This window comes from Sciurus vulgaris, assembly GCF_902686455.1.
Source record: "Sciurus vulgaris genome assembly, chromosome: 15".
Taxonomy (NCBI): Eukaryota; Metazoa; Chordata; class Mammalia; order Rodentia; family Sciuridae; genus Sciurus; species Sciurus vulgaris.
In genome coordinates this window covers 76,721,431-76,746,536 of record NC_136476.1, presented here as the reverse complement: position 1 = coordinate 76,746,536, position 25,106 = coordinate 76,721,431, and the positions used below count along the sequence as shown (strand labels likewise).

At 52.6% G+C, this 25,106-nt stretch overlaps 2 protein-coding genes across 11 annotated transcripts in view; one reads left to right on the top strand and one right to left on the bottom strand.

Annotated features, from left to right (window-relative positions):
• Window positions 1-769: 769 nt before the first annotated feature.
• PHF19 (PHD finger protein 19) lies at window positions 770-21,742 on the top strand. Of its 6 annotated transcripts, none has more exons than XR_013759571.1 (15): window positions 771-2,244; window positions 4,529-4,729; window positions 5,185-5,266; window positions 8,593-8,688; window positions 9,163-9,263; window positions 9,814-9,962; window positions 11,784-11,879; window positions 12,520-12,588; window positions 12,701-12,821; window positions 14,140-14,207; window positions 15,325-15,495; window positions 16,022-16,054; window positions 16,846-16,931; window positions 17,867-17,962; window positions 19,327-19,368. XR_013759571.1 is itself a non-coding variant. In XM_079112710.1 (15 exons), exons 2-15 carry the CDS (start codon window positions 4,544-4,546, stop codon window positions 19,667-19,669), a joined length of 1,752 nt encoding a protein of 583 aa, XP_078968836.1. In that variant the 5' UTR covers window positions 778-2,244; window positions 4,529-4,543; the 3' UTR covers window positions 19,670-21,742. The 6 variants fall into 6 exon arrangements, 5 of the variants coding, with proteins under 5 accessions (XP_078968840.1, XP_078968838.1, XP_078968836.1 ...); XM_079112710.1 differs by having other exon boundaries at window positions 778-2,244; window positions 16,022-16,109; window positions 19,327-21,742; XM_079112712.1 differs by lacking the exons at window positions 16,022-16,054; window positions 19,327-19,368 and having other exon boundaries at window positions 772-2,244.
• LOC306645231 (protein CutA homolog) overlaps window positions 4,741-25,106 on the bottom strand; it is a 44,032-nt gene continuing 23,666 nt past the window's right edge. For 4 of the 5 annotated variants that reach the window (XR_013759572.1, XR_013759573.1, XR_013759575.1 and 1 more), the window contains one exon: window positions 19,439-19,575. The gene's annotated coding sequence lies outside the window, so the exon portion shown is untranslated. Of the gene's footprint in view, window positions 4,939-5,163; window positions 5,245-5,417; window positions 5,611-19,438; window positions 19,576-25,106 lie in introns of those variants that run through there. The other variant, XR_013759574.1, reaches the window with a different exon arrangement.

Sequence of the window (25,106 nt, the reverse complement as noted above, 5' to 3'; positions counted from 1 at the left end):
TTTCCTCCAGCTGGAATACCCACCTCCCTGTTTCTACATCCTATCTTCTAAATGTCACCTTCATGAAACAACCTCTAAACGACCACAAATGACACTACCTTTCTTGTGGCATTATAATTTCCTGTCTTGTAATTGTAACAACTTCTCATTCTACATGCCGCTTTGTAGTTTACCAAAGCACCTGCTCCTTCATTATTCTAGCACTGTTACCCACTTAGAACAGAGAAGAAAACATGGTGTAAACAAGGACTAAGTCACCCAAGACCTTATACTGGCTCAGAGGCTGAGCTGCACTCAGAGCTGAGACTCCCCCGTTTCATGTTCAGGTCACTGCACGTGTCCCTTTTAATTGCGCACATGTGTTGTTGCTTGCTTGGACACTGACACCCATGAGACTGTGGGCCTCTTGTCTGCTATGCCCTTGTAGGTCCCTAGCCCCTAGCTCCAGCCCCATGCAGGGGAGCATCAATGAGTACAGAATTCTTGAGAAAGTACAACACTCACCTCGGCACACCCACCAGGTCGGGGGAGGGGGGTCTGGAAACAGGCTAACCCGTTGAAGGGCCACTCAGGGCTCCACAGCCAGTATAGGTGGAACTGGTTTGTGAACCCCAGAGGTATGCACTTCCCTACAGTCCTAAAGCAGACCTGCGGAGAGGGGTCAGAAGCTGTGGGAGGGTCCTACTTGAATTCCTGACCTGCCCCAGTTGGACTCTGTTGAATGTGGGTAAAAAGCACACTCCTGCCAGGCCCCTTTGGGATTTGCAGATTTACTCCCCGGGACTGGGAGACCCTTTCCCATGGGGCTGCTCAGTACTTTTTTCCCAGGCTTCAGCAGATAGGAGGCAGGTTCTGTGCTGGTTCAAGGAACCAGAATGGAGTAGTAAGACGGGAGGGACAGCAAGCCCCAGCGGTGGAAAGAAGTGAGGGAGTGCCTGAGAGGACCCCTGGATCTCAGCTGAGGAAGTGAGGGGGTGATGGGCCTGCCGTACTGACCACACCCCAAAGAGGCAGAGGACGAGGTGAACACGGAAGGGGCTCTGCGGGGAAGGTGCTGTCCACTGGCCACACCCGTGAATGCACACACTCCCCCAGCCTCGTGATGGTATCTGCAGCGTGTGATGGCAGCAGGTGGGGTGGCCAAAGGGGACCGATGGCAGGATGCAGGTGATGGAGGATTTGTTGCCCAGGGTTCTTTCCAGCCCTGCCCCTGAGAGTGAGTCTGGGTGGGCACATGTCTGCCTTTTCTCCAGAGAGCTAGGTCCTTATATGTTGGAGCTACGCCCATTGCCCCAATGTGCTATCCCGGGACTGTCGTCCTTCATTGGGTGTCATTTTACTTATATATCGTATTTGTGCGTACGGCATATGCATCGTCTCTTGTGGCTATTTCTGTGCACTGTGTATGTGTGCATTTTGCTGTTGGCACAGCCCCGTGTCTGCTTCTCGCTGTGTCGTGGCTGTGTGCCTGCTGTGCTTGCCTCCCTGGCGCGTTCTTCTGGCTCTGTGCTCTCTGCACCTCTCCTTGGTGTGTCTATGTCTAGGCACTGTGTCGTGTCCACGGTGACTTATCTGTGCTGTGCACTGCAGCGTGTCCGGCTGTGCCAGGTCTGTCTGGGCGAGTGTCTAGGCTGTAAAGTGCAAGGTGTTGGGCGACCCGCTGGGGCTGTCCTGGGGCTGGGTCCCAGCCTGCGTCCTCAACGCCCTGCCGCGTGTCTCCTAAGCTGCGTGCCGGCCTTGAGCGCGAGCGGCGTTTCCTGCACAGCGAGCCCGCGGGCCGCTCAGTGCGCCGGGCGGCGTCTCGGGCGTGCGGCGAGTGCCGCGCCTCTGCCGTGGGACCGAGTCCGGCGCTGGCTCTGTGCGTCTGCGCCCGCGCGGGCGGTGGCCGGGGGCGGGGGCGAGGGCGGGCGGCGCTGCGGGGCCGGGGGGCCGCGGGCTCCAATGGCGAGGCCCGCGCGGCCCCTGCTAATTACATAAGCGGGACGTCAATAATTCGCGGGAAAACGCGAAAAAGATGGCGCCCCGCGCCCGGGGGGCCCCTTCCTGAGCGCCCCGGCCCCTCCCTCCCCCGCCTCCCCTCCTCCCCGCGGCGCCCCCGCCCCGCCCCGCCCCCGCCGAGACCCCGACCCCGGCCCCACGGGCGGACACTCGGCCAGGCAGCCGCGGGCCGAGCGCAGTCGCCTCCGCCTCCGATGCGCCTGGTGGCCAGACTCCAAGTGGGACCGGCGGACACGCAGCCTCGCGGTAAGTTCCGCGCTGCGGACAGCTGGCCCCGGCCGGGGACTCCCTGCACACATCCCTCTCTTTCCGAAAGTTCTCTGAACTTTGGCGGGTCGAACGCCCTCAGGGGGTTGGAGTACTGCGGAGCCGCGCAACCGCGGGAGGGGGAGAGGGAGCGAGTGGAGCTCGCAGGGCAGCGGGAACCCCCTCCGGGCCTCCGGGCCCTGGGGGGGCGTGGGTGACAGGTCGCTGTTCCTGGCCCCAAAACTTTTCTTTTCCTGTTGGTGGGGACGGAGGGAGGGCCGACGGGGCGTTTGGATTTTGCTCACGTCCGAAGTCAGGTCGCAGAGGGTTGGGACAGGGGAGGTTTGGCGTCGGAGCAACCGGGGAGAGGAGCTCTTGAGCCCGAAGGGGGCACTTCTGCAAGCTTTCCCCTCCTGAACACCCTTTTTAAAAAACCAACGGCCGCCCTGGGAGAGGCCGCGGCGCATGAATCATCCTCGCTTCCTGCCCCCGCCCGGCCCCGCGCTCCGGGTGCCACGGATTTGAACTGGACGCCGACGGGAACCCGCAAACAGGCATTTCTTTGCAGATGGGTTTGAATCAGCCAATCACAGGCCGCGGGGGCCCGCTCCGGGAGGATGGAGGCGGGGGTGGGGGCCGCCACCCGGGGGCCCCCGCCCGGTCGGGCAGGGGGCGCGGCCACCGGGCCAGCTCCCAAAGGCGCAGCGGGGGAGGAAGTGTCAGTTTGTGAACCTGCTGCGGCCTGGCCCTGGCGGCCGCAAGCCAAGCGGGCGGGGACCTCGCAGCGCCCAGGGAGCCAGGTGGCAGGGAGAAGGCAGGGGTTCAGATGGCATCCCCCGCGGCCGCCCGGTCCCTGTGTGCTCTGCTCTGAGAAAAGAAGAGGAATGGGAGGGGTGAAGGGAAGTGACCACCCACCCTCTGGGAAGCCAAGGCTCCTGTAGTGAGTGCCCTTCCTGCCCCAGGGCGCCTCACATGCGCACACATGTGTTGAGTTTCACACACTTGCGTGCACACTGCTGTAAACATTATGGTACCCGTCTCCCCGGAGTACAGACGCACTCACGTGGAAACTCGCACCGGACTCCATCCTTGTCAGTGGATAGTCATGACACCAGCTGCCCAGCGCAGCGGCAGAGGGAGGGGACCAGAGTAGGAGGTGCAGGGAACAGAGCAAGGCTGTGTGTGGCTGTGGTGAGGAGTGTAGGGAGGGGCATGGAGCCAGGGGAGCCTGGAGAGGGGAGCAGGGGGCGCAGAACATCAGTGAAGGCACTGGGGAGTCGCAAGGTTTCTGGAGAAGCCTGGGGGAGAGGCAGGAAAGCGGGAGTGGGGACTCCTGGGAGTGCCGTTCCCCATCCAGGCTGCCTAGCGTAGGTGAGCCCCAGGCCCAGGTAACGGTATCAAAGGGTGAATGAATGGCCCAAGAAAAGATGAGGCCTAAACTCAGACCAGGACAGAAGACGGAAAAGAGTACAAAGGCCAGAAGTCATTGCGCTCAAAGTAGACTGTGACCTGTGACAGTTCATTGGTTGAAGTCTGAGATGCGGGGGCTTCTGGGGAGCCATGGTAGCACCCTTAGCCGGGAGAAGGAAGACCCAAGCTAAGAGCATATCTAATAGGATGCTGAGAGCCAGGTGTGGAGGGGCTGGCAAGCGAATGACTGACTGCTTGAAGCAAACACACATCTGGGTAAAGGCAAGAGCAGGTTTAAATCTCCCAGAATCAAATCAGTACACAATTGAGAACAGAAAAGCAGATAATCAGAGACAAGCCAAGTCACAAGCCACCCATGAGTTTTCCTTCCTAGTTGTTTTCTCTGGATGGATCTCAAGGTGGACATTGGGGTGGGGGTGTAAAAACTTCCGCGGTGCTCCCTTGGAGAAGGCCCTGGACCTAGAGAACATGGAGTACTTCTGCTTAAGGGATAACAAATGCCTCGCCTCTGGCACAGCGAGAGCAGGCCAGGCCCCTTGGGCTTCTGCTCTGCGTTAATTGAGAGATTCGTTTTCTTTAAAAGCAGCATGGTATGGAGCAAGACAGCAGGACTTAGAATCAGCTCACCTGGTCATCAGCCATAGCTCTGCCTCTGACCGTCACCCCCTTCTTGTCACACTTCAGTTCCCTATCTGCCAAATGGGAGTAATAATGTCTCCCACCTGTAGCTTCATCACGCAGATTCGATGAGAAAATAAACACGTGTGACTCTTGGAGAAAGATAGTTTCTTCCTTCCCTGATGGGCTTTCGGGAGCAGGGAAGCAAAAGAACCCCATTCTCTTTGTTTCTCAGTGTCAGCAGAAGCTGATGGAAAATCGGGCTCTGGATCCAGGGACTCGGGATTCCTATGGTGCCACCAGCCACCTCCCCAACAAGGGGGCCCTGGCTAAGGCCAAGAACAACTTCAAAGACCTGATGTCCAAGCTGACAGAGGGCCAGTACGTGCTGTGCCGTTGGACAGATGGACTGTATTACCTCGGGAAGATCAAGAGGGTAGGTCTTTCCTCTGGTCCCTCTTCTCAAGCTTGCCATCTCTGCTTGTCCCCTGACCTGACCAGTGATGAGGGAAGGGGAATTGCTGGGAAGTCCCCTTCTTGTCCTCATGCCCAGAAGCTAAAAACAGGGAGAGCCAGAGCCTGGGTTTGCAGGTGCCATCCTTGGGGCCAACATCAGCCAGTTCTTTAGGAAAGTGTTGTGAGAGCCTACAGAGCGAAGAGAACCAGGCTGGGGAGGAGCAGGGATGACCATCTGGCCTGTTCTGCCCTCAGTATTCCTACCGAGTTGTCCCCTGTCCCTGACTGTCCAGTCCAGGGCACAGGAGCTGCTGTCCTCCCTCCTCTACTAGCCTGGCTTTGCTTCTGAAGCACAGGGAGGCAGGAAGGGGAGGAAGACTGCCCGGTCTGGGTCTTCCCCAGCTGCTCTCTCACCTTGCTCCCCTCGCGCCTCAGGTCAGCAGTTCTAAGCAAAGCTGCCTCGTGACTTTCGAAGATAATTCCAAGTACTGGGTCCTGTGGAAGGACATACAGCATGGTGAGTATTCCTAAGATTTGGGGTACCCCACCTTCCCCTGTTCTCCCTCCTCCACCACCTTGAGTTTTTCCTTCTATCCTTCGTCTCTTCTTCCTGGCACCTGCCCTGGTTCATGAACCCCCAAGCCCACCTGAGATGGTGATCAGATTACCAGTTGTGTCACATCTGTGTCCTCCCCTTGAGCGCTCATGCTTGTGAGGGAGGCAGGGAAGATGGGAAGTGGCTCACGGGGGTACCGTGAGATCCAGGGCTAGATCCCGCGTCCTTGTTGTACTTCATCTCCTTCTAAAGCTCTGGGTCCAGTGGAGCTGGGAATGAGGAGGCCAAGCAATCAGAATTGTCACCTGTCGGTTTGAGCAGTGCCCCAGTCAGCATGTGAAGGAAACTAGTGGAGCAAGGAGTTGGGCACAGGGAAAGATGAAGGAAGCGGGCGGGGGGGACCAGTTAACACAAAGGTGGACATGCCTCCATGGAGCTGGACAGCCTCCAGGATGGATAGGGAGCAGGAGCAAGTGCCATCGCTGTCTGCAGAGAGCTGACATCGTCTCATGGCAGATCAGGCATTCTGACGCCACGCTCCTTGCTGTACATATGACCCATGTCAGTGGTCAGTCCCAACACTCAGGTTTTTTATTTTTTATTTTTTTTGGAACTGGGGGTTGATCCCAGGGGTACTTGATCACTGAGCCACATCCCAGCCCTATTTTGTATTTTATTTAGAAACAGGGTCTCACATTTAGTGTCTCGCTTTTGCTGAGGCTGGCTTAGAACTCAGAATCCTCCTGCCTCACCCAAGCTGCTGGGATCACAGGCATGTGCCAGGGTACCCAACTGCTCATAGATTTTTAATATGAAGCTCCCAGCAGCTACCATCTATCAGGGTTGTCATAAGAGAAGAAATCTGTTTGCCATTTATGCTTCAGGAGAATGGATATCCCTGCAGGGGGAAGAAGTAGGTTTTAGGGTCATAAGGACCTTGGACCAAGTTCTAATTCTGCCATTACTAGCTGCATAGCCTTGTGCAACTGAGTCTGGGTTTCTCATCTGACATAAGGAGAGTGAAGTCTTGGCTTCATAGGGTGGTCAGTAAGATTAAATGAGATAACCATGTAAAAAACTTAGTCTAGTGCTATTGAGTCACGGGGAAACAAAGAATATGTTTGGAAACAAAGAATATGTTTCCAAAGAATATGTCACAGTAAAAGATTTAAATACCCCCTTTCTGCAAGAAATTGTGGCCAAGGCAGACTGATACCTTCTCCCAGCCCCTCTCATCCTAAAATTATTATATAAAGAGCCAAAGCTATGGAGATCTCTCCTGGTTACCCTTTTATTGAAAATTTAAGGAGCCAGCTAGAGACGGCGGTTCACCTTAGCAGGGCTTGCATAGAAGGCTTACTATGTGCCAGACACCATCGTGTCGCCCGGAACAACCTGTCTCCCAGCCAGATGACTGCTCCTCCAGGCAGAATGGTGGCCCCCTGGTGTTGCTGGACATGCTGTAGCTATGATCCATCTCATTGCTTCATTAAGCCAGCGAGGATTTCCTGAGATCCATTGTGGGCTCCACACTCCTGGGGCACATTCAACAAGCCTGTCTTAAACACCTGTTCTATATCCCATATGGGTTCCTGGGCATACCCAGATGAAATGACATCATTTCTGCTATTACAAAAAGATGAGGCTGGGTGTGGTGGTGCATGCCTATTATCCCAGCAGCTCAGGAGGCTGAGGCAGGAGGATCACAGGTTCGAAGCCAGCCTCAGCAACTTAATGAGGCTGTAAGCAACCTAGTGAGAACCTGTCTCAAAATAAAAAATAAAAAGGGCTGGGAATGTGGCTCAGTGGTAAAATGTCTCTGGGTTCAACCCCTGGTACCAAAACAAAAAACAAACAAAAAATCCCATAAACCCACAGATGACTGGAGAAATGAGACAGAAGCATATCAAAATGTATTTAGTGTGTCCATATAAGCATTTCAGATATAAAAACATTAAAATGGAAAGAAAAACAATGGAGAGGGAACCAGTAGACAAAAAGCAATTCTAAAAGCATATTAACTGGTCACCATATGTAGACTTTTTTGGATTTTGATTCAAAAGCAAAAAACAAATTTAAAAAACAAATTTAGAATCATGACATTTTTATTTAAGAGAGAGTTGGGAATATGAACACTAACTGAATTTGTTGATCTGAAGGTTCCATTGTGATTTTTTTTTTCTTTTTGTAATGGTGGGAATTGAATCCAGGACCTTATGCATGCTAGGCAAACACTCTACCCCAGAGCTACATCCCCAACCCCATAGAGATGCCTTCTAAAAAAAAAAAAAAAAAAAAAAGTCCTGATCTTTCAGAGAGAGCAACTGAAATATTTATGGAAAAATGGTTGGGTATCAGGATCTTGATTCAAAATAATGATGAGAGAAGTGGATGAGAACCTAGTCAAAATAAAGTTAGCTGTGAGTTCATAATTGTTGATGAGAACATGGAGTTACAGTAGCATACCATTATTATCCTATAATAAATGTTTTTTTTTTATTGTAAACAAATGGGATACATTTTGATTCTCTGTACATGGAGTAAAGGCATACTATTCGTGTAATCATAAATTTACACAGGGCAATGTTGTTTGATTCATTCTGCCATTTTTTCCCTCCCCCGCCACCTCACCCACCCCTCTTTTCCCTCTATACAGTCCTTCCTTTCTCCAATCTTGCCCCCCTCCCTAACCCTAACCTTAAACCTAACCCTAACCCTAACACTAACCCCTCCCACCCCCCATTATGTGTCATCATCTGCTTATCGGCGAGATCATTCGTCCTTTGGTTTTTTGAGATTGGCTTATCTCACTTAGCATGATATTCTCCAGTTTCATCCATTTGCCTGCAAATGCCATAATTTTATCATTCTTTATGGCGGAGTAATATTCCATTGTATATATATGCCACAGTTTCTTTATCCATTCATCAATTGTATAATAAATGTTTTAATTGTTATTCAACATAAAAATGTCAACAAAACAAGTTAAATTAGGAGAGAGAGCATGCTGTGATCAAAAGAACAAAAGATTTGATGTCAAACAGCCATGAGTTTGAATCTCACCTCTTGTTAGCTGAGCAAGGGACTTTCTCTCGTTAGCCTCAGTTCCCCTTCGTTAGAATGGGATATGGGCAGTGAGCACCTCAGAAGGTTGGACAGACTCAGTGAGGTGGCACGGAGACCTGGTTCTAGGTCCAGTGTGCAGTAGAAGCCCAGGACCTGTACTATCATTTGAGCTCTTCTAATTGCTGTGAGCCAGACGTGACCCGGAAGGGCCTCTCTTTCAGCTGGTGTTCCAGGAGAGGAGCCCAAGTGTAACATCTGCCTGGGGAAGACCTCGGGGCCCCTGAATGAGATCCTCATCTGTGGAAAGTGTGGCCTGGGTGAGTGGGTGAGCAGGGCACTGAAAAGGCACCATCCTGTGAGTCTGCCCTGTGTTGGCCTGACGGACGCTCTTCCCCACTGCTGGGGCCTCTGGTGCTCCCTGTTTCTCTTGAGCTCCAGATGAAAGGGGGCCAGCCTCTGAATGAGGGCCCAGAGAGGTGACTTTGGGGAAGTTGAGGGACTGCAATGGAACATGCAGTTTGGGACCCACCTAGGTGGAGAGGAAGAATGGGAAGGAAGAGGTGCAAGTGCTGAAGCCAGACCTCGGTGCCTCCCCTTCTGGCCTGTGCTTTTGTTCCCCAGCCTGGATGCCAACTTGGCTGCCTGGGTGGGCATCACCAGCCAGTCCCCAGCAGCTGGCAGGCAGAGCTCCCAGGGCTCTCTGCCACCTTCCCAGCCTTGCTGCCTTTGAGCTTACTGGCCTCGAGCCACCACTTCCTCCAGGGTCCTTACCACCCCCTCCTCTGCCCTAGGTTACCACCAGCAGTGCCACATTCCCATAGCAGGCAGTGCTGACAGGCCCCTGCTCACACCCTGGTTCTGTCGACGCTGCATCTTCGCACTGGCTGTGCGGGTGAGCCCTCCATCCTTCCCAGACCCTGCCTCTCCCTCCTTCTCCAGTCCAGCAGCCCAGAGTACCCCTGGGCTCAGGCTGGACTTCCCATCCCAGACTCTGAGCTCCAAGCAGAAGGACCCCACTTGGGCTTCAGAGATAGATGTGCCTCTGCCACTTAGGAGCTGTACGTCCTTGATCAAATTCCAGCGCCTCACTGAGCCTGTTTCCCCAGCTGTAAAATGGGTACCGTTTGATGTCAGGAGTAGCAGGCCCTTGATAGATGGTGCTTTGCTATTAAAAGAGAACGTTCACGCCAATGCCCGTGCTCAGTACAGATAGGTCACTATGACCTGTATTGTGCTCATTGCCATTAATTCTATTAATGAAGATCCTCCTGGGATAGAGAATGGCTTGGGGATTGGTGAAGAAAAGTCCCTTGCCTTTCTGTCTCTCTTGGAACATCTGTGGGTTCCCCCAAGCCCTGGGCAGTATTTCCTTTGACAGCCGTGTAATGACACGTGTGACCCAACCAGGACAGCGGGTGATTGGGGCCCTCGTCTTCCCCCAGAAAGGTGGCGCGCTGAAAAAGGGCGCCATCGCCAGGACGTTGCAGGCAGTGAAGATGGTGCTGTCCTACCAACCCGAGGAGCTGGAGTGGGACTCACCGCACCGCACCAACCAGCAGCAATGCTACTGCTACTGCGGTGGGCCCGGAGAGTAAGGCCACCGGGACGGGATGTCCGAGCGCATCAGGCAGCCGGCCTGGGCCTGACCAGGGCGGGCCCGGAGTGCCGGCCGCGGGGGCGGGGCCTCGAGGGGGGCCCCCGAAGGGGTGGGGGCGGGGCCTAGGGAGGCGGGCGTGGAGTGTCAGCCTCCCGGTTGAACCCAGAGGGTTAGCCGCGGGGGTGGGGCCTTGAGGGGAGGGCCCGAAGTGTCAGGGGCGGGGGGCGGGCCCAGAGGGTGAGCGGCGTTGGGTGGGAGGTGGAGGCAGGGTCCCCAAGGAGGCAGGGTAGGTCGGGGTGCATCCTGCGACTGAGAGTCGCCAAGGGGCCTCCAGGGGAGGGCCTTAAAGGTAAGGCTTCGGAGTAGAGTCCAAGAGGGCGGGACCTCCAGATAAGAACCTGAGGATTGGGCCTCTAGGTGGCGTCCGGCACTTCCAGGCAGTTGGGGGGAGATAGAGGATTTTGCTTGGAACCCGAGAGGAAAGGAATAAGTATAGAAGAATAAGAGCCTAGGCCTGACACTCGTCCCCGATCCTCCCGGGACGTCCAAATCCAGGCCCTGCCCTTACCAACTATGCAACCCCCAAGCTTCAGTTCGCTTACAGTTTTCCCCATGTGGAGGTTGTGCACCGTGTTAATTAGATATTCACGTAAAGGCATACACAGATCCTGGTACTTGGCACACATTTAAAACACGTGAGAAGCTGGTGGTGGTGCCACCGCTGCATGGAAGTTACGATTATCTATTCATTGGCGGAGCCAATGAAACGAGTGAGATACAAAGATTCTTCTCCCTAGAGAAGTGCAAGCAGGGCTGACTGCAAGTGCAAGCCAGGGCCTGACTGACTCTTCCTTGGTGCCTGGTTCCCCTCCTAGCCATAGTTCTTTGATTCTGCTCCTGAGCTGACTGCACCAGGCATTGTGAAAGGAACCTTAGACATAAGAGGTTGGGATTTTGCCTTAGGAAGCAGCCTGTAGGGCCCCTGAAATCCTTAATCTCATACCCCATCTGATGACAAGAACTGGAGGTCTAGAGGCTGTACTTACAGCCCGCTGGGAACCTCAGGCAAATCACTTGAACTACTTAATCTCTGTGATTAAGTATTGCCTGTGATTCCTAACAATAGCAGATGGAGAAATGGTTACAGAAGGCTTTATGGCCTTAAGCAGTGTGTTTCAGTGTTTGATGGGTGATTGTTAAAGATGCATCTCCTGGAGGCTTCCCCAAAGATTGCACGGGTCTGAAGTGGACCAAGGAACCTGCATGTTACCCTGGACCACACCTGACAAAGTGCAGAGCGTTGGTGGTTGTTAAGGGAATATCTTTTTGCTCTTCATTCATAGCTGCTAATTGTTGAATGACCCTAATGAGCTAGTTACAGTACCAGGAGAGAAACACGAGGTGTAGGCCTGTGCCCACGTAGCCTAAGAAGAACCATTATTCTTCCATGAGTCTCTCAGGATGTGTGTGATGTTTGGGGAGCAAACACAGGCCAGAGGTAGAGGCTCTGATATGGCATGGCAGGAGAAGGCAGGCTTTGAAATTGGGGAAACCAGCACTTGAGTCACCATCCTCGACTTTCTGAGTGATCTTGAGCAAGCCGTTCATCCTGACTCATCTGTAATATGGGGGCAGTGGTTTCATCTTCGACCAGATGGTAAGGTCCAATGAGGTGGCATGCACCTGGCTCCCAGGACCTCCTGGCACAGTCCAAGTGCTTGGTAGCTGGGGTTCTCTTCCCTCTCTGGGTGGAGCGCTCAGGTGGCTGAACCTCATGCCTAGCTGTGTGGCTGACTGTTTCCTCTGCCTCTCCAGATGGTATCTGCGGATGCTGCAGTGTTACCGATGCAGGCAGTGGTTCCATGAGGCCTGCACACAGTGCCTCAACGAGCCTATGATGTTTGGAGACCGGTAGGTGCTATTTTGGTCCAGCGTGGCCTTCAGGGTGGCAGCTCCTTCAGATTGCCTGCCAGGCCGACACAGGGGTCTGTGGTAGCCTATACCCATCCACAGAGGCAGCTCAGGGTAAAGGAGGTCCCGCTCGGGTGTTCTGTGCCCCTGATTGCCATGGGTTTGTAAGCACTTTAGGCATATCTTTACCTCCCTAAGCCCCAGCTCTTCAAGTGCCTGGGGAGGGAAGGGTGACGCGGTCCCTGCCCCAGTTCTGCCCAGAGGTATCGTAGGAGCCACCTAAGGAAATGGATGCCTTCTGACCAAATGGCTAGGCTAATGGAATGTACTATATGTCAAACCAGATCTTTTGTTTTTTTGTTTTGTGTCATTTGTACATGGGTGTGTGTCAGGGGAGGAGGGTGATCACTATAGTCCAGCCTAGCTCAGCCCACTCTCTTATGAACCCGGCTGCACACCAGGGCAGGTATTTGGGGACTGAATGTAGGGGATTACTCCTTGGTCCTGTCCAGCCTCGTCCTTAGCCCTCCATCCCCCGAGAGGCCACGTGCCCCAAGAATAAAAGGCTGACTCTGAGACGGCAGGTGTGGGGGCTGGCCTAGGGGCGAGTGTCAGAGGCCTTCCTGCCACCTGCCCACAGGTTCTACCTGTTCTTCTGCTCCGTGTGTAACCAGGGCCCAGAGTACATCGAGAGACTGCCCCTGCGATGGTGAGAGGGTGGGGCTTGCTTCAAATTCACCCCTGCCAGCTCCTTCGTTCCCTCCTCCCTGCGGGTTGCCCCTGCCCCTCACCCGGCCCCACCCCCTTGCCCTCTTGCTCAGGGTGGATGTGGTTCACCTGGCCCTCTACAACCTTGGGGTGCAGAGCAAGAAGAAGTACTTTGACTTTGAGGAGATTCTGGCCTTTGTAAACCACCACTGGGAGCTCCTGCAGCTTGGCAAGGTACGCAGGGCAGTGGGCTGACAGAGTGGCAGGAGACAGGTGTCTCTGCAGGGCTGTGCCGTGAGGACTAGGGTCTAGGTGTGTGAGCTCTCACCTTGCGGCCTGAGTCCAGGCCTCTGGTCCCTGATTTTGGCAGAGGGCATATGGGGACTTACCAACTCAGCCCCTGGGAGCTGGGGCCCTGGATCAAATCTGGCCGGAGCAGGGTTCTCTCTGAGGTGTCTGGCCCACTCCAGATTTCTTAGCTAGGATGGAAAGTAGAGTAGGCCCGCCCCCTGCTGATGCTGTTTTGAACAGTGGGTCACCAGGGGCCCGGGCGCCTCTGATCCGTGAGTTGAAGTAACAAATACAGACTTTGAGAATGTCAGAGCTGGAGCACCATCTGCCCCTGGTCAGCCAGCCTTGAGGCTGAGCCAAAGCGGGGACTTCCACAGTGGGGATGAGCCCCTTTGTCCCTAATGACACTCAGAATCCTTGCTACCACATGCAAGAGAGGCTTCTTCTTTACTGACTGCCCCAAACTCTTCTTTGGACAAGGATTTTTTTCTTAAGTAGCCTATATGCTCTGCAAAAAATTTTTTATATGATATCTACATTTATGGTGTTGGATAATTTATAAGATATACATATTATAAAGCCTTAAACTGTTTTTTAGTTACTTTGTTCTGATTTACAAAAATCTCATGCATGTTACTGGTAGAAAATGTTTAAATTACCAAGAAACCTAAGGAAGTATACTTTTTTAAAAATCCACATTCCCACATCACACGACCCAGAGATAACTAGAAATGCTGCATTTCCTTTGAGCCTCTCTTTATGCTTTTTCTTTTTACATGATTTGGATGATACAATATGTATGTATCATTTTAATTTACCTTTTTCAGTCTGTTATATTTTCAGTGCTTCCCATGTATTGAAGAATCTTCAGCATTTTCGGTGGCAGTACTGGTTTCTACCATTGTTTACTGGTTTCCTTCCTGTTGGGCACATAGCTTTTTTCCCTCCTGTCCACATGCCATCATGAACATTTTTGTATGTAAAGTTCTGTTTGAGTCCCATGTCCTATTGGTACCATAGGTCCCGTGGGAGAGCAAAGTTGGGTCAAAGGTATGTCCCTTTTGAAAGCTCTCGATAGAGTTAAGCCGGCAGTTTTTCTCTCCATTTTCCCCTGAGAGTGGGGGAAAGGCCTGCCTGAGATATCATGGATCAATGGTCCTCACCTGGAAGATCAAGAGTTTCAGGAGATGGGGGGACAGGGTGGGGCCTCCTCAGACGCCAGGGCCCTGAGTCTGACTGTCTCGCTGGCCTGCCCCCCCAGCTCACCAGCACCCCCGTGACAGATCGAGGACCGCATCTCCTCAATGCTCTCAACAGTTACAAAAGCCGGTATGTGCAGGTGGGAGGGACCCTTTTCCTTGCCTATCCCCTTCCCATCCTTCACCATCCAGGGAACGAAGGATCCTGGGACCTCCCTTTGCAAAGCCTCTCGAGCACTCAGCAGCCTTACTCAGTTTGGTACTGGGCTCAACTCCATAGGGGTGTGTCCCCCTGCTCTCTGAGCCGGCTGGGGTTCCTGGCCGTGCACTGAGGCAAATCAGCATCTTTCAGGTGTGCCTCGGCCCCCTGCCCCATCCCCAGCCAGTGTCTTCCCATTCTGAGTTCGCACATGCATAGCTGGCCACACCATACAGGGGATGCCCGGCTCCCTGTCCCAGCATTCAAGGCCTTTTATGATCAGGCCCTGCCTGCACATCTTCCGCCACTGTCCCTTTGCTTTTTGACTTGGTGCCAGCCAGCCCCACTGAGCCCTTGCTCCCCAACCAGGGCTTTCACTCATCCTCTTCCCTCAGCCCAGGATGCTCTTTCATCCCTTTTATTCATTTGTCCCTTCAACAAGTACTTATTGAGCTGCTGCTCTGTCGGGCCCTGTGTAGGTGCCAAGACCACAGGGGGAGAAAGACAAGATCCCTGCTTCTACAAAAGCTTCCAGACGCCTCTAGAATGACCCACCTTCACATTCACACGGATTGGGGCCCAGACACAGCCTGCTCCTCAGTACAAGGCCACTGCCCAGTGAACAGTCCCCAAGAATGGGCCTGGGTGTGAACTGCCTCTGCAGCTCAGGGCCATGCAGCCAGTGTTGGAAGGAAGTACCTGGGGGTGCTTGCAGCTTTTGCGAGAGTTCAGAGGACAGCATGGGGTGGAATAAGTGTCCTGACCAGAGTCCCACTGTGAGCTGAAGGAGGTCTTGCTGTAGGAGGTAGTCTTGCAGCTGGTTGAGGCAGAGGGGAAAAGGGAGAGCAGCAAGAACCCCCCCACCATACTGGAGGAGGGATGGGGATGAGCCATATCCTCAGCCGGGACCCTTCATCCCACTCATGGTTCCTAGGGCCCACTCTGGATTTTAGTTGTGGGTCCAGAGAGGTGGACAACCTCATTTAACGCCCACCAACAGTGCCCTGGAGGATGGACTTACTTGGCCTTCTCCCCTGCCCATGCCCAGGTTCCTCTGTGGCAAAGAGATCAAGAAGAAGAAGTGCATCTTCCGCCTGCGCATCCGTGTCCCACCCAACCCACCGGGCAAGTTGCTACCTGACAAGGGTCTGGTGCCAAATGAGAACGGCACCTCCTCTGGCTCCTCCGAGCTGCGTAAAAGAGGAAAGAGCAAGCCTGGGTCAGTGCTGGGGGACCCAGGGGTTAGGTCTGCGTTGGTTACTCTGCTCCCAGCTCCCAGGACGATGGGCTATGATGTGGGACCCAAGAGCAAGGTGACATTTGCATAAGCCAGAAGCCCCCTGCAGCTAGTCCCAGTGTAGGTGCCATGAGAGGGCTAGTCAGTGGCTCCCAGGCTCCTTCCGCAGCCAGGAAAAGCCAGGCCTGCCTCAGGGCTGGGTGAAGAGAAGGGGAAGCTGGAGAGTGGACAATGCCCCCGGCTCCAGGCTGAGCTGAGACCCCTCCTGGGCATCGGGGGCAGGGCAGCTGGACACACCCGCCCAGAAGCACCTTTTCTTTTTCCACTGACAGCCCTCCCACATCTCCTGCCCCAAAGCACGTGCCCTCCTCCCCAGACTCCTGGCGAAGGCAGCCGTCCCTACCCCAGCGACTGGCCCCTGCCCCTGGGCTCCTGAGGCTCTTCCCTCTGGGGCCCCCTCTGGCCCTCAGGCTCTGACTGAGCCACCCTCTCCCTTTTGTCTCCACAGTTTGTTGCCTCACGAATTCCAGCAGCAGAAAAGGCGAGTTTATAGAAGAAAAAGATCAAAGTTTTTGCTGGAAGATGCTATTCCCAGTGTTAGTTCCTTGTTTTCTCATCCTCCACTTTCACATGCAGGACCGGCACATATTAGGGATTCCTCTGCAGAAAATGGAGTCCCCCAGCTCCGGGGGACTCTCCCATGCCCCATTTCCTATTTAGCAAAACAGGGAAAAGCCAGGTGCTCCCATACCTCTCCCTTGCCTCCCAGTTCTCCCAAGATCCCAATCCTTGTCCCCTTTGTCAGGTGGGGAAAGGAGAACAGGGTTGGACAATGACTTTCTGAGGCGCACACAGTGGCTGAGCCCAGCCTGGAACCAGGGCTGCAGGCACTTGCTCTTCTTCCTCAGCATCCTCACTGAGACCCTCCTCCCTGGGGGCAGCGATACCAACCATGCCTCATCTCCCCAGCACTTCACAGTCTACACGGCATTACTTACTGCCTTCGGTAGCCAGTACTTAATTTTCTGGGCTCTCTGACATCTCTAAGAGGGAAGCAGGGCAGGGTGTCTTGTCCCCATTTTGCAGTTGAGGTAACTAAGGCCCAGAGAGGTCAAGGTTACCCAGTGGCTGGAAACAAAGCCAGGATGAGAATCAGGGTAACTTGGCTCTCTGGTCAGGACTTGGAATGAAGAAGAAGTGACAGGTCTTACCCAGGGAGGGTGCAGCGCTCGGCAGCTCTGGCTGTGTGGCCCTCAGCTGGGCAAAGGTGCTTGGGGAGGGCAGACTGGACACCGCTGACTGACCCTTCCGCTTTTCTTCCTCTGTCCACAGAGTGACTTCACCTCAGCCTGGAGCACCAACCACCACCTGGCTAGCATATTTGACTTCACGCTGGATGAAATTCAGAGTTTAAAAAGGTAACAGTGGGGCTGGGGTGTGGCTCAGTGGTAGAGCACTGGCCTAGCACGTGTGAAGCACTGGGTTCGAGCCTCAGCACCACATAAAAATAAATAAAGTTATTAAAAAAAAAAAGGTACTGGTGAGGGGCCCAGCAGAAAGGTCTGCTTGAGACTGGGGTGCAGGCAGGGGTGGGGGCTCCCTCCATTCCCACAGCAACGCAGGAGGCTCTGGAAGGGGGCAAGCAGAAGTGTTCTGAGGGAACTCCTGAAACCCCGAGTTAAAGGGTCTTTAGCCCTTTGCTCTGCCCACCCCATCCCGTCTGAAAACCCAGGACCTGGATCCCTCCAAGAGGCCTGCACAGATCCTCCCAGGCCGTGTGGGACACCTTTCTGTGTGTGCTTAGGTACACTCAGGGCAAGGACTACATCTTTTGTCATTTAATTTCCAAAATCACTAAAAGTCATTCAGTGTTTACCTAAGACCATGGAGGAAGGAGTGAGGGATTGAGAATCAGACAAATCTGAACACCAGACTCTGCTTACCAGTACTAGCTGTGTGGCATTAGCTTAATTTCTTAACGTCTCTGAACCTCCTATGTTTTCCTTAAATAAGGTACTGAAAATGCAAACACTTTGACCTGTAAAGTGTTGCAGAAGTGCTTCATGGCTCATTAAGTATTATCTGTACTTCTGTCACATTTATTTAAAAGCCTAGTGGAGGGTAAGGTGGTAAGGGAAGGCTCTCCTGCCTCCTGGATTGAAGGCGGATGGGGGGAAATGGACAGGCAGGTGTAATGGTGGGAAGCTGAGCAATGGAAAGATGGACCTCCACTGGGAGGAACGATGCTTGGAGAGGGGCAGAGAAAAGCTGGAGAGGTCCCAAGGCCCCCCGGAGGTTGGCAGGACTTTGCTGGGCTGGGCCAATGGCAGGCTCACCCTTGCCCCCCTCTCAGTGCCAGTTCAGGCCAGACCTTCTTCTCAGACGTGGACTCCACAGACGCCGCCAGCACCTCAGGCTCTGCCTCCACCAGCCTCTCCTATGACTCCAGGTGAGCCCCCAGGGGTCAGCCCTGACCTTAGGCTTCTCAAGAACCGTTGTTCCTCCCAGGCCTCCACCTCCCACTTCTCTCTGTGGGGCCCGGTTGTGGGGCTCATTTTGCATACTGAGCCCCAGGCTGGAGGACCTGGCCTTCTATAATCGTGAAAATCTGGCCCTGGAACCAGTTCGAGTCCCTGGCATTAAGGCAGATAAGGATAGGCATCCAGGATGCTGTGGTCCCATCTCTTTGGAATGCTCTCCTCCTGCTGCAGAACACAGTGACATCTCTGGCTGGATGGTTCCAATTCTGAGGTCGTCTGACCAGAGATTCTTTCACCGGGGTTCTTGGTCTCTGCACGCCATGATTTTGCATGCCTGTGCCTCTCAGACTGCAGGGTCCCTAACCCTGGTTTCTGGCTATCTGAGTTGGGTGTCTGTGTTCCAGGGTCTCTAAGGGAAGAGCATTTGTTAGGAAGCCTGGTGGAGGGAGGATGGCATCCTGTGGCCTGCAGGGCTTGGGAGGGGGACCGAAATCCCTGGGGGCCCAGCTGTGGGGCTAGCCTGCTTGGCAGTAGTTGGTTGTCAGCAGCACAGGGAGAGTAGTCTCTGCAAAGCAGGATTTCTTCTGGACTCAGGCTCCTCTACTCTAGGATGTGTGAGGTCCTTGCAAGAGTAGAATTAAAAGCACAGCACAACACTTGTAGACATGTGTCTTGAAGTCTTAGTCTGCAGACGTCTCTGACATGTCTTTTTCTGATGTTGCCTCTGTATTTTATTTATTTATTTTTGGTTCTGGGAATGGAACCCAGGACCTCACACAAGCCAGGCAAGTGCTCTACTGCTGATCTGCACCCCAGCCCTGTATTTTAATTTGTTTCTTCCTGTTTCTTTGGTTTTCACTAGTGCTTTGGGTCTTGGCTTCCATTTCTAAGCATCTGTGGATGTGACTCTGGTCTTGGATCCCTTCTCTAACACATCTGCCTGTGTAGTACAAGGTCCTTTAGTCCATGACCCCTGTCCCTATCCCTGTCTGGCTCTTCTAGCTCCATGAGCACAGGTGAGGGATGAGCATGGTACCCAGGGCCTCCATGCTGCATGGCCTCAGGAGGCTCAGGGAATTGTGCATCTGCACCCAAAGAGCCCATGCTGTAGAGCTGGGCAGACCTGGGTTTGAACCTGGCTCTGCCGCTCCCCAGCTGGCTGCTTCTCTCCTGGAGCTTCACTTTCCCTCCTGTGGGGTTCTTGCAAGGTGAGATGATCCATGCCCAGGGGCTGGCACAGTGCCTGGTACCCAGGAGACTGCTGGGGGCGAGGGGTTTGTTACAGTCTTCCCACCTCATTTCCCTCATCTTCCTCTCCCCGCTCCTGGTGTAGACGGACAGTAGGCAGCCGCAAGAGGAAGCTGGCAGCCAAAGCATACATGCCCCTGCGGGCAAAGCGGCGGGCAGCTGAGCTGAGTGGACGCTGCCCCTCAGACAGCAGTGCGGAGGGGACTTTGGGCCCCGAGCGGCCAGATGAAGGCATCGACAGCCACACATTTGAGAGCATCAGTGAGGACGACTCGTCCTTGTCACACCTCAAGTCATCTATCACCAACTACTTTGGTGCAGCAGGACGGTTGGCCTGTGGGGAGAAGTATCAGGTGTTGGCTCGGAGGGTCACACCAGAGGGCAAGGTTCAGTACCTGGTGGAATGGGAAGGGACCACCCCTTACTGACCACCCTTCGGGGGCTGCAGGGAGCCTGAAAACCAAAGGAGGGACAGCAGAAGCCATAGGTTTCCCTGTTTCCTCCAGGCTGGGTGGCAGAGGGAGGCAGCACAGTGGCAAGGGCCTGGCAGAGGTCTTGCCACAGCTGAGGCCTGCACCGCTGCTGGGCCAGCTCTGCTCTACTCTTGGTCCACTTCCCACTGCCCTTTTTAGTGTCTTCACACTCCACACCCCTCAGACTATTGGTTCTTCCCGAGTTTGTGTCCCTCTGGCTCTGTGACTCTTAACTCCGGAGGCCCAAATCTTTCTCTGTCCTCTCACCCCTTTCCATGTGCACATCTGTCCCTCACTGGACATTCTTTACACCTGATCCATGGAGGCTGCTCCTCCCTGGGACCACATTATGAGTCAGGAACCCCTGAGGGAGAACAGGTGAGCGGGGGGCCTCTCTCCCCACTTTCCTGCCACTTCTCCTGCCCCTGGAGAGTGGGTAAAAGTCCACGTGGCAGAAATACTTGGACCCAATACCAGAGAGCCAAGAACCAAGTCTCTGCGGCAGAAGGCACAGCCTCTGGGCCCCCTTATTAAGGTTGAGTGTGAAGGCTGCTGGCCTCAGCTCTGAAGGCCCAAGAAGTTTGTCTGTCCCAGACCTCACCCCACTTAGTTGCCACAGAACTGGGCCTCACCTTCCTGGAATGGAGACATCCATGAAAACCAAGGGGATGGGGGCAGCTGTGGAAAGGGAAGCCATGTCATGCTACATTCTGGACCCACCACACGCAGCCAGACCATACACATGCCCTTGCACAGAAGCTTCCATTCACATGTGGATTTTTATCCATCAGGTACACGTCTCCTCCCAGCACACCACCAAGCATTCACACACAGCCACATGGCCCCTCAGGGGCGCTGGCTGCAGATGAATATGAAGGTTCAGCTCCTGCCCACTTCCTCCAGCACATGAACTAGCTTTGATCCCATGGGGGACAAAGCACAGAGGGCTCATACTCTCCTCCAGATCCCCAGCCCTGCTATAAAAGTGATCATCACTTTTGGAGTTAGGTGAGGAATTTTCAAGGACCTGATTCAGTAAGTTCCCTCAAAGGACAGTGGTTGTCACTTGGGCTTGAAACAGAATTCTTAGAACAGACGTTCAGACTCAGCCCTGTCTGGAGGGAAACCAAAATTGGGAGGGGGCCAGGACCCCTCATTTTTGCTGCTTCCAGAGATATTAGAAACTGACTCACTTGACTGGGAAATGGGAAGAAGTGCCTTGACTAAGGAGGGTGGGCACCAGGTTGGGACCAGCCTTGCCAACTGCTCTGGCCTCTGGTTTGGCTGGGTTTTCCAGGCCACCAGCTGGAAGACGAAGGTGGGAAGAACTGAGCAGCAGGCCCAGGAACCAGGTTTCCCATAACTATGCCAAACCCCCTCCCACCCTGAGCACTTGGGGCCTTGGACAGGCTAGGTGGCCCCTGCCTTAAACCTCAGCTCCTATAGTGCCTTCAAAGGAACCTCACCTCAGCCCCTGTGCGTAGCCTGCCCACTTCCCTCTCCTTCCCCTGCATGGCCCAGGCAGGGACAAGCAGACTCTGGGCCCAGCTCTCAGTCCCACAGCTGCTGCCACTGAGGCACCCAACTAGGGCCGGGTGGAAGGGGAGCTGAGAAGCCAGCCCCAGCCCAGCAGGGATGTGGGACCTGGGATTCAAACTGGCTTCCTGCTTGCTTCAGTCCAACCTCTGAGGTCTGCCTTCCAGGCTCCGAGAAAGCCAGGATGAACAAGGCCTGTCTATCTGTCTTTCCCCACTTAGGCTGGGAAAGGCTCTGGGCCTGAAGAGGGGGAAAGTGGGAAGCGGGTACCTTGCCACTGGGAAAACAGCATAAGGCCTAACGAGGTCACTCGACTCCCCACCCCAGCTTTCATTCATAGCAGATAATAGCTGCATTACTGCCAACTCACCTTATAACCCTGTGCACCTTCTAAGAGATACATGGATTTGAATTGCTGCTTTTAATAACATTTGTTATATTAAAGTTATAATTAATGTGTCTGGTTTACAATGTAAAAGTTCCCTTTGAGAATCATCTCTACTGAGTGGTGAATTATCAGCTGTTTAACACTGAACTGATTCTGGCTTCTGCAGCTGGCTTCCTGAAGGTTAGAGGAGGATGGCGGGACCCCATCCTGTGGCCACCTTGCCACTCCCTATGACGTTCAGTAATGCTTCCACCCACACTGCCAGGGAGAATGTGGGACCTTTTTTCTACTGATTATCTGACCCATAAGGGTAAACAACTAGCTGAGGGCTGCAGGTAAAAGACAAGAAATAAACTCAGAAACTGAACCTGTTATAATGCCTAAGTGCAGACACTGCCAACACTGCTCAATACACACAGGCACACAATCTAGAAACTGAATTCCATTCCAGAACCCAGCTCTGATGGTTTTAACCAGTAGCACTGGTCAGAGTCTTTCCATTTTCTCACCCTTCAAATTACAGCCATAACTGCCACAGCACATGGCTCCCAAGGTTGGGAGGGGACCCTTCACATTATTGTAAAATGAACCTCTTAAGTTTAGTGTCGTTTAGAGAGAAAAACTGCTATGAGGGCTGGGGTTGTGGCTCAGTGGTAGAGCGCTTGCTCAGCACATGTGAGGTGCTGGGTTTGATCCTTAGCACCATATACAAATAAGTAAAGGTATCGTGTCCATCTACAACTATTTTTAAAAATTTTAAAAATAGTTGTGAAGGTACAGGGAAAAGGTCGGCTTCAGGAAGATGGCAGCCACGGATTCACCAGGGTAAGGCATGCCCGGCTAACCCTGAGTGGGAGGCTGCTTAGGTGTACCCGTGTCCAGAACTGCTCCTTGGTTCCTCCTGTTAGCTGCCCTGGAAATGAAACCAGGCTGGGAGCCAGGGAGGGGGCAGCTGTGAGCAGCTGGCGAGGTGCACCTGAGGCCTGTGGGCCTCCGGGCTGGAGGGTGCCTGCTTCTCTGTGGTCGAGGTCAGTGATTCCCAATCCACAACACTTGTCTTTGGAATTCAGGAATGAGAAATCAGAATTCCTAGAAATCCGAAGTCCCAAGTCGTTTTTAAGATACTTCACTCTTCACACGCTTCTTGGAATTTCAGGTTAACTGACAACATTTTGTCTAACAAGCATATTAAGCTTAGTACTATGTACAAAGGACTAGCCTGTGGGGAAAATTAAAAGACTGGAAAATGCTGGACCATGGTAGATACTATCCAAATAATGTAGCATTCGAATATCCTAGAACAGTGAATAGCACATAAAATCAATCACATGTCCCAATAACTAACTTAAGAATTTATTTTGCATCTAAAGTTTATTTTTTGGAGCACCATTCACAGGATTTGTATAATATACACTATATAAACAAATTATTTTATTTACAAGAAAAATTCCCTGATAGCAGCAGACAGGACCAGACACACACACTTCTGACGTGGCAACAACCAAAGCAAGACTGACTAATTCCATGGCGACTGTTTGCCTCTCACAAGCCTGGGCTTGGGTTCTCTTCAGCTCAGCATGTTAGTGATTCCTCCTCTTGTTTTCTGCTTGATTAAGGTGGATGCTTTTGAACCAGTAATCTTTCCATACTAATAAGCTTTAATATTCACAGGATAATTATGCTACTTTCCCTCATTTCCTCAACTGATTTTTCTAGATTCTAGATTAAAAAAAACATGTTCTCTAAGAAATTCTGGAAAAGAGTTCCCACATGGACATGCTGGTCTAGGACCCAGCCCTGGCTTCTATAGCAGTGTTCTGGGAGGGTGGTGTGGGGATGACAGCCACGCCATGTAGGCTGGAGTTACACAGACCCTAAGCATCACTGGACACCTCTAATCTACTCCTTCATTTATGGAATGGTTCACCAGCTGCCAGATCTGTGGTAAAAAGTACACAGTGCAATATATGTACAAGCACCAGGCCAACTGGCTTCTAGGTCTTAAGAACTAAAAACTCTGCTGACTCGGTGTGCACACCTATGATCCCAGCAATTTAGCAAGACTATCTCAAAATAAAAAATAAAAAGGACTGGGGGTACAGCTCAGTGGTAAAGTACCCCTGGGTTCAATCCCCAGTACCAAACCAAACAAAACAAAAATAACTCTTCCTTTAGAGCTGGCTATAGCAGGTTCTCTGAGCCTGTGACCTTCAAAGGGATCTATTTAGCCTCTTTCAATGAGAGGCAGTAAGTTTTAAGTTTAGAATCAGAGATCAGTTTCACATCTGAGCACTACTGTCTGATCTCAGATTTCACCTGCAAAATGAGGATAACAAATAAGGAAGATTGAAAATATAAGAATAAGATAAAGTCAAGAAGCTAGGGACAGTACAAAGCGGACAGAGCTGTTATTTAGTAAATGTCCCTCTCCCCTCCTGTGTCCTAAAATAGTCAACTCTGACACTGAGACAAAGGCAGGCCACCAGGAAAATTTTCTGACAATATAATAGCACAGAAGATTATCCAATGAAGGCCACAGATAGAAAAATCTTCTTTGGAATTAATCTCACTTTAAGAAGTTCAAAGGAAAGTTGGATTTTGCCAATTCTACCACTTAATAGTGACTATGTACTATAGGGAAAGCTTTGGTCTTTTAAATCCTTGAAATAGCAGCTTCACAAATATCTGCCAAATCCTGCACAAGAGGTCAAGTAGATTCAGACATGCCCCTGACCTCCAGAAACTCTTGATCTAGCAATACGAGGCTGACTATAATGCAGAAAGACAAAGGGAACACCAGGTGAGGCTTCAGAAAGGTCTTACAAAGGAGCAGTCACATGTCACAGGTGTTTAGGCAGAAGGGCACTCCAGGCAGAGGGGATGGCATGAACACAGGAATAACATCAATAGCAGAGCGAGCTGTCTGTTCTCAGAGTGGGAGGGGAGACGTCGAGGGGGATGATGGAAAGGCGAGGAAAGACTGCAAAGGGCCCAGAAAGTCAGACCTAGAAAAGCAGACTTTAATCCTAAAAGCAATAGACGCAGTCCATTTGGGGTTCCTAGTACACTTTTAAGTAGGGTTTACTTTACACAAGATTTGCCTAAGTATCAGCAACTGATTTAAAAATAAAGCAACAAAAAACCAAAGGGGGGGGGGGAATCAACAAGGAACATCACCACTAGCTCTGTTCCTCTTTTCAGGCAGCCCCCAAAATTACCACTGGCATCCTCTGGACCTTTGAAAGTGAACTAGAATAGGAGGGGCCCAACACTCCCCAAACGGTGTTATTCCATTTTTCTATGCTTTTTTGTGTTTCTCTTAGGTACAAGTTGATTATGCAAATAGCCAGACCTAAAAGTCACCAAATTCCCTCAAAGCTCACTGAGGGGACTTGTCTGCAGCCTCCACAGGGTAGCAGGTGTGAGCACCTCTGCCACCTTTTGTGAGCCAAGAGCAAATGTACCCAA